At 31.9% G+C, this 12232-nt stretch overlaps 1 protein-coding gene across 6 annotated transcripts in view; it reads left to right on the forward strand.

The window, feature by feature from the left end:
* Positions 1–11636, forward strand: part of kuz (zinc-dependent metalloprotease kuz) — a 451131-nt gene extending 439495 nt beyond the window's left edge. For 3 of the 6 annotated variants that reach the window (XM_073967576.1, XM_073967578.1, XM_073967579.1), the window contains exons 8-12: positions 426–821; positions 891–1937; positions 2100–2619; positions 4753–5180; positions 11386–11636. In XM_073967576.1, the coding sequence (XP_073823677.1) occupies positions 426–821; positions 891–1937; positions 2100–2619; positions 4753–4919 (2130 nt within the window). In that variant the 3' untranslated portion in view covers positions 4920–5180; positions 11386–11636. The remainder of the gene's footprint in view (positions 1–425; positions 822–890; positions 1938–2099; positions 2620–4752; positions 5181–11385) is intronic. The other 3 variants (XM_073967580.1, XM_073967581.1, XM_073967582.1) reach the window with 2 other exon arrangements.
* Positions 11637–12232: the final 596 nt, after the last annotated feature.

A 12232-nucleotide genomic window follows, 5' to 3' on the forward strand; every position in this document is an offset into this window, starting at 1 on the left:
CAACGCATTGTGGTGGTCGGTCCATCCATGATTCGCTTGAGTATGTTACGGAGGCCAATGACGACAACAGCGACGAAAATGATGGTGGTCATAATATGGAAAATGGTTGACAATCATAAATCCACAGATTGTCCGGTCTTGTTTTTTTTTCGTACTTTCATACCATCGGAAAGTGCTTACACGAATTTTTAATTAATTCATCATCCCGACCACAATACAATTTTGCAAAAATTCTCCGGTCATCCTTTTGCGATTTATGGCTTAAACTGCAATTTCCGTTTACACTTTTATGTATGTCCGAGTGTGTGGCATATATATGCCTGGGTGTGTGTGTTTGTTGACCCGTGTTTGTTTTATCATCGTTTGCATTAATCATAATTTCCGTTTCCTTTACTCATATTTTTTCTTTTTGCATTTACCAACAGGTACAGCGCATCAAAATCGATGATGACTCAGCCTGCCGTTCCTCCTACAATGGCCCCCACAATGCATTCTGCAATGAACACATGGATGTTTCGAATTTCTTAAATCTGCATTCATTAGAGGATCATTCAGACTTTTGTTTGGCCTATGTGTTTACCTATCGTGATTTTACAGGTGGCACCTTGGGTTTGGCATGGGTGGCAAGTGCCTCTGGGGCCTCTGGAGGTATTTGTGAGAAATATAAAACCTACACGGAGACTGTGGGTGGCCAGTATCAAAGTACCAAACGTTCGCTTAATACCGGCATTATAACCTTTGTCAACTACAATAGCAGGGTGCCGCCAAAGGTATCGCAGCTGACATTGGCCCATGAAATTGGCCACAATTTTGGTTCACCGGTAAGAAACAATTTTCAAACTTCTCCCTAAAAACATTTCAAACTTTCTTTTTCTGCCCTTTCTTTACAGCACGACTATCCCCAAGAGTGTCGCCCAGGCGGCATGAACGGCAACTACATTATGTTTGCCAGTGCCACATCCGGTGATCGCCCCAACAACTCAAAATTCTCCTCTTGCTCCATACGCAACATCTCCAATGTCCTTGATGTTTTGGTTGGCAACATGAAACGTGACTGCTTCAAGGTGTCGGAGGGTGCCTTCTGTGGCAATAAAATCGTGGAACAAGGCGAAGAATGTGATTGTGGTTTTAATGAGGACGAATGCAAAGACAAATGTTGTTATCCTAGGCTAATTAGTGAATATGACCTGTCATTGAATAGTTCAGCACGTGGTTGTACACGCCGCGCCAAAACCCAGTGTTCACCATCGCAGGGCCCCTGCTGCCTACCCAATTCATGTACATTTGTTCCATCAAATTATCATCAAAAATGTAAAGAGGAAACAGAATGTTCCTGGTCATCAAGTTGTAATGGCACCACAGCCGAGTGTCCCGAACCCAAACCCCGCGATGACAAGACAAAGTGCAACAACGGCACGGCTTTGTGTATCAAGGGTGAATGTTCAGGATCCATTTGCCTGCTGTGGAATATGTCCGAGTGTTTCTTGACCTCACAACAACAGCCGCATGTGGACAAGAGAAAGTTGTGCGAATTGGCCTGTCAAAATGGCAATGACACAACCACGTGCCGTAGTACATCTGAATTTGCTCATTTATTTGGTTTACCCGTGGGTGGCATTAGTTTGCGACCCGGTTCACCGTGTGATAACTTCCAAGGTTACTGTGATGTGTTCCTCAAATGTCGCGCTGTAGATGCTGATGGTCCACTGTTGCGACTCAAGAATCTCCTACTCAACAAGGAGACCCTATTGACAGTGGCCCAATGGATTACCGAAAATTGGTATATTGTGGTACTGTTGAGCATTGCATTCATTATTGTTATGGGAATATTTATTAAGTGCTGTGCCGTGCATACGCCCAGTTCAAATCCTAAGAAGCGGAGAGCTCGTCGAATCTCAGAAACACTAAGGGCTCCCATGAATACATTAAGAAGGATGGTGAGTATTACTTCAAATTCTGGTGCAGGAGGATTTCAATGGAGGTTTTGGAGACATAAACTGAAAAAGATCTTGTGAACTGATTCTAGGCCTACCTCTCGAATTTAAAAAAAAAAACCATAAATCATTCTTTCTAACTGTTTTTATTTTTATGCCTTCCAGCGTCATCCTCATGGTCGCAGTGCAGGGCCACGTAGCATACCACCGCCTGTCCATGACAGTCGTGCCCATCATCGCAATTATCCGCCCGAATGGGATCGTCATCATCGTTCAGGTGCTGTCAGCAGTGGTGCGGCTGTACCGCTACCAGCCCCCACCAGTAGTCATGCAAATCGTGTCGCTGCCGGCTCGGGCAGGCCATCAGGAGGAGGTGGTCGCAGTTCTCGCTCAAATGGTTCTAGACAACCAAGCAGTTCACGTTCCGGTGGACAACATGGGTATGCTGATATACCACCACCTGGTGGTTTAGGACCATCACCCACAAGTGGTGTTGGTGGTTTACATATGGGTGGTGGTGGAGGTGCTGGTGCATCTATTGCTGGTCCGGGTTCATCAACTAGTGGTGCAGGTGTTTTATCACGTGCCCAAATGCCTTTACCCGCCCTGCCGTCCAGTGCACAAACGCAACAACAACAATCACAACAACAACAACTGCCACCACAAGCTTATTATGCGCCGAAAGGTGTGCATTTTTTTCTATTCTGCTTTTCGAAATTTATTACATAACTAGGTGTTTTAGGTGAAGAGAGAGAGATAGATAGAGAGAAAGAGAAGGATTGGAATATGAAAGTTGCCATTCACAAACTCCCTTCTGTTATTCCATAAATGCTCCCCAAAGACTCCCTTCGGTGCGTCTATAAATACTACCTACAACTCGTCTATAAAGACTCCCTTCGCCTATAAAGACTCCCTTCCGCTCACCTATGAAGACTCCCTTCACCACGCCTATGAAGACTCCCTTCAGCTCCTCTAAAAAGACTCCCTTCAGCTCGCAAAGACTCCTCTAAAAAGACTCCCTTCAGCTCGTCTGTAAAGACTCCCTTCAGCTCCTCTAAAAAGACTCCCTTCAGCTCGTCTATAAAGACTTCCTTCCGCTCGTCTATAAAGACTCCCTTCCGCTCGTCTATAAAGACTCCCTTCCGCTCGTCTATAAAGACTCCCTTCCGCTCGTCTATAAAGACTCCCTTCAGCTCGTCTATAAAGACTCCCTTCAGCTCGTCTATAAAGACTCCCTTCAGCTCGTCTATAAAGACTCCCTTCAGCTCGTCTATATAGACTCCCTTCAGCTCGTCTATATAGACACCCTTCAGCTCGTCTATATAGACTCCCTTCAGCTCGTCTATATAGACTCCCTTCAGCTCGTCTATATAGACTCCCTTCAGCTCGTCTATATAGACTCCCTACAGCTTGGCTATAAAGATTCCCTTCAGCTTGTCTATAAAGACTCCCTTCAGGTCGTCTATAAAGACTCGCTTCAGCTCGTCTATAAAGACTCCCTTCAGCTCGTATATAAAGACTCCCTTCAGCTCGTCTATAAAGTCTCCCTTCAGCTCGTCTATAAAAACTCCCCACAGCTTGGCTATAAAGATTCCCTTCAGGTCGTCTATAAAGACTCCCTTCAGCTCGTCTATAAAAACTCCCTTCAGCTCGTCTACAAAAACTCCCTACAGCTCGTTTATAAAGATTCCCTTCAGCTTGTCTATAAAGACTCGCTTCAGGTCGTCTATAAAGACTCGCTTCAGCTCGTCTATAAATACTACCTACAACTCGTCTATAAAGACTTCCTTCAGCTCGTATATAAAATCTTCCATCAGCTCGCCTATAAAGACTCCCTTCAGCTCACCTATGAAGACTCCCTTCAGCTCACCTATGAAGACTCCCTTCAGCTCTCCTATAAAGTCTCCCTTTAGCTCGCCTATAAAGACTCCCTTCAGGTCGTCTATAAAGACTCCCATCAGGTCTACAAATACTCCCTTCAGCTCGTCTATAAAGAATCCCTTCAACTCGTCTATAAAGACTCCATTGAGCTCGTCTATAAAGACTCCCTTCAACTCGTCTATCAAGACTCCCTTCAACTCGTCTATAAAGACTCACTGCAGCTCGTCTATAAAGACTCCCTTCAACTCGTCTATAAAGACTCCCTTCAGCTCGTCTATAAAGACTCCCTTCAGCTCGTCTATAAAGACTCCCTTCAGCTCGTCTATAAAGACTCCCTTCAGCTCGTCTATAGAGACTCTCATTAGCTCGTCTATAAAGACTCTCTTTAGCTCGTCCAAAAAGTTTCCCTTAAGCTCATCTAAGAGACACTTTATATGGTCTTCAATGACTCCTTTCACCATGTCTATTAAGACTCCCTTCACCTAATATATAAAGACTCCCTTCAGCCCAATAAAGACTCCCTTCAGCTCGTCTATAAGCACTCCCTTCCGCTCGTCTATAAAGACTCACTTCATCTTGTCTATAAAGACTTCCTTCAGCTCATCTACAAAGTCTTCCTCAGCTCGTCTATAAAGACTGCCTTCAGTTCGTTTATAAAGACTCCCTTCTGTGCAACTATAAAGACTCCTTCAGCTCGTCTTCCTTCAGCATGCTTTTAACTGCAACTTTCCATGTCTCTTTCTCTCTCTCAGTCTCACTCTGAAATGATGTTAGTGTTGCCTTAGGCAATTCACATACATAGATTGCTTTATGATTTGTCGTCCCTTTTTTATTTCGTTTTATCTTTCAATATTTGAATTTCAGTTCAAAGTATTATTTGTTTTTGTATTACAAATAACCTAAAACAAAAATTCCCCCACATTCCTTATTTTTGTAGTTGACATCCGTAATAAATCCCGTTCATCACGTGCAAACACCTCGTCCTCTTCAACAGCGGCGACGACATCATCCAATACCAAACATGGTGCTCACAAAGAACACAAATCCAAAGATCAAGCAAACAGTCATAAGCCCTCAAGTAAAAGTCGGCGTATTGTCTATTGAAATGGCGGAGGGAGGGGAGTCTGCACAACTCCCAAATTGACTGATGATTGATTTTAGAACGAAAAACGCACACACACAACCCTAACGCATCACACGCCATATATGACTGCTAGTTAATGAAAAAGACATAAAAAAACGAAAACTCCAAATTATTTTTTATACCTAAAGATATTTACACACAGACGCATACACAAATATATGCCGCCAAATATATATTGTTTTTATTGAAAACACCTCCTGATCATAATGATCTCACAATTGGTAATCATAATATTTGTTTTTTTTTATTTTAATTTTTTGAAGCTAAGTTTGAATTTTAATTTAGTTCGTTGTTTTTTTAGAATCCTTTTGTTTTGTTGTTGTTTATTTGTTTGATTGCATACGTTTCATTTCTTGTTTGTTTCGTTTCTTGTAGTTGTTTTAATTTGTTGTTGTTATTGTCTGTGCATGCCGTTTTTTTTGTGTATTATTTTTTATATATACTAATAATTTACTAACATTTTAAAAATTACTCATTTTTTTGTTACTCACAGGAGTCTTTTGTATGTGTAAGGAAAGGACTCCAAAGAGTAAATCTACCACTACCAGTAATCTAATGAAAATTTCTACTACTGAGGACCATCTCTAGGTCTTTTGAAAGAATAATTTTAATATTCGTGGGTTTTTTGTTTTAATATTTTTAGTAGTCGTGGATTTTTTTTAAATATTTTTAATAGACCAATAGTAGTGGATTTTTAAAAATTATTTTTTATAGACCAACCATAGTCGGGATTTTTTAATATTTTTAATAAACCACCAAAAGTCGTGGATTTTTTAAAAATATTTGTAATAGACCACCAATAGTCGCGGATTTTTTTAAAAATGTTTTATTAGGCCACCAATAGTCGTCTATTTAACAAAAATGTTTTTAATAGACAACAAATAGTCGTGGATTTTTTAAAAATATATTTAATAGACAACCTTTAGTCGTGGATTTTTTAAAAATATTTTTAATAGACAACCTTTAGTCGTGGATTTTTTAAAAATATTTTTAATAGACAACCTTTAGTCGTGGATTTTTTAAAAATATTTTTAATAGACAACCTTTAGTCGTGGATTTTTTAAAAATATTTTTAATAGACAACCTTTAGACGTGGATTTTTTAAAAATATTTTTAATAGACAACCTTTAGTCGTGGATTTTTTAAAAATATTTTTAATAGACAACCTTTAGTCGTGGATTTTTTAAAAATATTTTTAATAGACAACCTTTAGTCGTGGATTTTATAAAAATATTTTTAATAGACAACCTTTAGTCGTGGATTTTATAAAAATATTTTTAATAGACAACCTTTAGTCGTGGATTTTTTAAAAATATTTTTAATAGACAACCTTTAGTCGTGGATTTTTTAAAAATATTTTTAATAGACAACCTTTAGTCGTGGATTTTTTAAAAATATTTTTAATAGACAACCTTTAGTCGTGGATTTTTTAAAAATATTTTTAATAGACAACCTTTAGTCGTGGATTTTTTAAAAATATTTTTAATAGACAACCATTATTCGTGGATTTTTTAAAAATATTTTTAATAGACAACCTTTAGTCGTGGATTTTTTAAAAATATTTTTAATAGACAACCTTTAGTCGTGGATTTTTTAAAAATATTTTTAATAGACAACCTTTAGTCGTGGATTTTTTAAAAATATTTTTAATAGACAACCTTTAGTCGTGGATTTTTTAAAAATATTTTTAATAGACAACCATTATTCGTGGATTTTTTAAAAATATTTTTAATAGACAACCTTTAGTCGTGGATTTTTTAAAAATATTTTTAATAGACAACCTTTAGTCGTGGATTTTTTAAAAATATTTTTAATAGACAACCATTATTCGTGGATTTTTTAAAAATATTTTTAATAGACAACCATTATTCGTGGATTTTTTAAAAATATTTTTAATAGACAACCATTATTCGTGGATTTTTTAAAAATATTTTTAATAGACAACCTTTAGTCGTGGATTTTTTAAAAATATTTTTAATAGACAACCTTTAGTCGTGGATTTTTTAAAAATATTTTTAATAGACAACCTTTAGTCGTGGATTTTTTAAAAATATTTTTAATAGACAACCTTTAGTCGTGGATTTTTTAAAAATATTTTTAATAGACAACCATTATTCGTGGATTTTTTAAAAATATTTTTAATAGACAACCTTTAGTCGTGGATTTTTTAAAAATATTTTTAATAGACAACCTTTAGTCGTGGATTTTTTAAAAATATTTTTAATAGACAACCTTTAGTCGTGGATTTTTTAAAAATATTTTTAATAGACAACCTTTAGTCGTGGATTTTTTAAAAATATTTTTAATAGACAACCTTTAGTGGTGGATTTTTTAAAAATATTTTTAATAGACAACCTTTAGTCGTGGATTTTTTAAAAATATTTTTAATAGACAACCTTTAGTCGTGGATTTTTTAAAAATATTTTTAATAGACAACCTTTAGTCGTGGATTTTTTAAAAATATTTTTAATAGACAACCTTTAGTCGTGTACACCAGCTATAGTGGTGGATTTAAAAAAAATATTTTGAATGGACCACCAATAGTCGTGATTTTGTTTAAAAAATATTTTTAGTAGACTAGCAATAGTGGTGGATTTAAAAACAAGAAAAAAGTGTCAGTCGGCTTTGCCGACAGATATATACCCTCAGCCAATGTGAAGTGAAACTTTCACCTACGGGCAGATCGATTGTATTTAAGGTCTCTTCAGAATTTTGTGGCCCTTTTTTTTTTGTGACAATTTTTCCGAAAATTTTTGAACTTTTGTGGGGGAGGTACCTGAAGGAGTGGACCGATATGGCTTATCTTCGAATTTAAAGTTTGTTTGGACAAAATATTACGAATGCCAAATTTTGGCCCGAATCGGCAAATCCGTTCGAGAGTTATCTTGCGCTCCAATCACTACACAAGGTGTGACAGGAACTTTTTCTACCTTTCAGGCTATTTTCTCAGGAAGTATGTACTTGCCCCTGATGAAAATTGTACCATCGTATAGGGGGAGGTGAATACAAGTTGTTACAGCAAAGATCGAAGCTATTCTAGAGCAGCTCCTAAACTGAACTTTTCCGAAATTTTGTGTGGGAGGTACCCGAAGGAATGGACCGATTGAGCCCATATTCGAACTTTATTTAAGTCTAGTAGAAATTTCACGATGTACAAAGTATGGACCAAATCGGTTACTTCCTTTAAGAGTTGTCGTGCGCACAAATTCTGAACCTTTTCGAACTTTTGTGGGGTGGTACCGGAAGGAGTGGACCGATTCGAACGTAAACTAAGTTTGGACAAAATATTGCAAAATCCAAATTTTGGACCGAATCGGTTGATCCGTTCCCCTTAAGTAGGCCACCAATAATCGTGGATTAAAAAAAAAAAAATTAGTAGACCACCTGAATTTATAAAAAAAATAAAAAAAATATTTTTATATTTGTTGGGGTGTATTTTTAAAAAGTTGTTATTATTAGACCACTTACGTGCACGTCGTGCATTTAAAAAAATATTTTTAATAGACCACAAATGGATTTTTAATAAATATTTTTAATCGTCGTGGATTTTTAAAGAATATTTGTAATAGTCGTGGATTTTTAAAAAATATTTTTAATAGTCATGGATTCTTAAAAAAATATGTTTAATAGTCGTAGATTTTTAGACAATATTTTTAATAGTCATGGATTCTTAAAAAAATATGTTTAATAGTCGTAGATTTTTAGACAATATTTTTAATAGTCGTGGATTTTTTAAAAATATTTTAATAGCCATTGATTTTTAAAAAAATATTTTTTAAAGTCGTGGATTTTAAAAAAATATTTTTCATAGTCGTGGATTTAAAAACAAATTGATAGTCGTGGATTTTTTAAAAAAAATATTTCTAGTAGTCGTAGATTAAAAAAACATATTTTTAATAGTCCCGGATTTAAAAAAAAAAAAAAAAAACATTTTTAATAAACGTGGATTTTTAAAAATTATTTTTAATAGTCGTGAATTAAAAAAACATTGTTAATAGTCATAAATTCTTAAAAACATTTTAATAGTCGAGAATTTAAAAAAAAAATATTTTTAATAGTCTTGGATTAAAAATAATTTTAATAATCATTGTGTTTTTAAAAAATATTTGTAATAATAGTGGACTTTTAAAAAGTATTTTAATAGTCTTTGAGTTTTTAAAAAATATTATTAATAGTCGGGGTTTAAAAAAAATCTTTTTAATAGTCGTGAATTAAACAAATATTTTTAATAATCGTGGATTAAAAAAATGTATTTTTAATAGTCGTGTATTTAAAAAAATGTTTTTTGGATTTTTAAAAACATTTTTAATAGTCGAGGATTTTAAAAAAATATTTTTAATAGTCATGGATTTTTAAAAGATATTTTTAATAGTCGTTTATTTTTATAAGATATTTTTTTCGTTTTTTTTTTAAAGAATCTTTTTAACAATCGTGGATTTTTAAAAATATCTTTAATAGAGACCAATAATCGTAGATTTTTAAAAAATGTCTAGGGTTTAAAATATTTTTAACAGTTGTGGATTTTAAAAAAATATTTTTAATAGTCATGGATTTAACAAAAAAAAAATATTTTTAATAATCGTGGATTTTTAAAACATATTTTTAATATTCGTAGATTTCTAAGAATCTTTTTATTTGTCGTGGATTTTTAAAGAATATTTCTAATAGAATAGTCGTGGATTTTTAAAAAAATAATTTTAATAGTCGTGGATTTTTAAAAAAATAATTTTAATAGTCGTGGATTTTTAAAAAAATAATTTTAATAGTCGTGGATTTTTAATAAAATAATTTTAATAGTCGTGGATTTTTAAAAAACTAATTTTAATAGTAGTGGATTTTTTAAAAAATAATTTTATTAGTCGTGGATTTTTAAAAAAATAATTTTAATAGTCGTGGATTTTTAAAAAAATAATTTTAATAGTCGTGGATTTTTAAAAAAATAATTTTAATAGTCGTGGATTTTTAAAAAAATAATTTTAAGAGTCGTGGATTTTTCAAAAAATAATTTTAATAGTCGTGGATTTTTCAAAAAATAATTTTAATAGTCGTGGATTTTTAAAAAAATAATTTTAATAGTCGTGGATTTTTAAAAAAATAATTTTAATAGTCGTGGATTTAAAAAAAAAAAATTAAATAGTCGTGGATTTTAAAAAAAAAATTTAAATAGTCGTGGATTTTAAAAAAAATTTTAAATAGTCGTGGATTTAAAAAAAAATTTAAATAGTCGTGGATTTAAAAAAAAAATTAAATAGTCGTGGATTTTTAAAAAATTAATTTTAATAGTCGTGGATTTTTTAAAAAATTAATTTTAATAGTCGTGGATTTTTTAAAAAATAGGTTTAATAGTCGTGGATTTTTAAAAAAATAATTCTAATAGTCGTGGATTTTTAAAAAATTAATTTTAATAGTCGTGGATTTAAAAAAAAAATAATTTTAATAGTCGTGGATTTTTAAAAAAATAATTTTAATAGTCGTGGATTTTTAAAAAAATAATTTTAATAGTCGTGGATTTTTTAAAAATAATTTTAATAGTCGTGGATTTTTAAAAAAATAATTTTAATAGTCGTGGATTTTTAAAAAAATCATTTTAATAGTCGTGGATTTTTAAAAAAATTATTTTAATAGTCGTGGATTTTTAAAAAAATAGTTTAACAGTCGTGGATTTAAAAAAATAGTTTAACAGTCGTGGATTTAAAAAAATTTAATAGTCGTGGATTTTTAAAAAAATAATTTTAATAGTCGTGGATTTTTAACAAATAAAATTAATAGTCGTGGATTTTTTAAAAAAAAAATTTAATAGTCGTGGATTTTTAAAAAATATGTTTAATAGTAGTGGATTTTTAAAAAAAACAATTTTAATAGTCGTGGATTTTTAAAAAATAATTTTAATAGTCGTGGATTTTTAAAAAAATAATTTTAGTAGTCGTGAATTTAAAAAAATTTATAAACGAGAGAATTAATAAAGACATTTTTTTAATAGTTGTGCATTTTTAAACAAATTTTTTAATGCTAATGGATTTTTAAAAAATATTTTTAGCAAGCCACCAAAATAGTCTTGTATTTCCTTTTTTTTTAATAGGTTTTCAATACTGGTCGTATTATTTGTGTATATCGTATTATTTTTCGAAATGTTTACTATATTTCCCCTCATAAATTTAAAAAATTGTACAAGCTCTTCTAGACGGGAATACACACCTAAGCTTTAGAAATTTTGAAATCAAATTATGAGAAGCTTTTATTTTCATTACATTACTGTTGGTCCTTTATTATAAATTTTTCGCAACCGAAAAAAATTTTATATTTTTATAACTTTTATTTTTAACACACACTAACTACTTGCTGAATGTTTTCAAAACTCGCAAAATTTTTGCAGATTTAATTAATCGATTTTTTCTTCTTTTCCATTTTTTCATATTTTGTTTATAGTCGTCGGTCCGCAACAAGTAAATTATAACCGACCGCCATCACTGCATAATCCTGATTTGTATGCCGATGCCTATGCTGCTTTGGGACGTGGAGCATATGAAGCAACAACACGGGCGCCCAATAATAAAGTTTGACAGACACATGAAGCGATGACGACGACCATGATGGATGAGGAACAGCAGCAGCCAAAGCAGCCACAACAAAATTTTAGTTTAATTAATAAAACAACAAAAACAAAAACAACAACAAAATTACAAAAATCAAATCATGAACTCAAATTAAATATAAATAATATTTTCTATGCTAATTATTATAATTTAATTTGTTAAATTTAATTTTAATTGACAAAAATTTTTTTCTAAATATATTTTTTTGTGAAAATTCGAAAAGAAAAAATTAAAAATAAAAAGAAAAGAATCAACCAAACACAAACAAAAACAAAACAACAATGTGAAAGAAAAATATCCCACTTCGAACTATATATATTTATGTATACACATAGATCATGTTAGTTATAATTAATATAAAATTAATTATTATTAATTAATATATTTTTTATCAGGTAATTTTAATTCTTCTTTTTTCACCTTTATTCTTTGGGTATTTTTAAACAAACAAAAATAATATTTTTTTGTGGAACATACTCTTCTAAATTAGTATTTCTATTGTATTTAGGGACAAGATTTTATCATTTTTTTTGCTTTAAACAACTCAATACCTAGTAGTAGTCCTTTTCCAAGGATACTCTTTTATACTCTTTATATAATATTCCTTGTCATCATTGACTTTAGTATTCTTTTTCCAATTTTTTTGTCTTCTTTGTATTCTTTTATTTTAAATTTAAATA

The sequence above is a fragment of the Musca autumnalis genome, unplaced genomic scaffold (assembly GCF_047663935.1).
Source record: "Musca autumnalis isolate F117 unplaced genomic scaffold, ASM4766393v1 scaffold_2, whole genome shotgun sequence".
In the NCBI taxonomy this organism is placed as follows: domain Eukaryota; kingdom Metazoa; phylum Arthropoda; class Insecta; order Diptera; family Muscidae; genus Musca; species Musca autumnalis.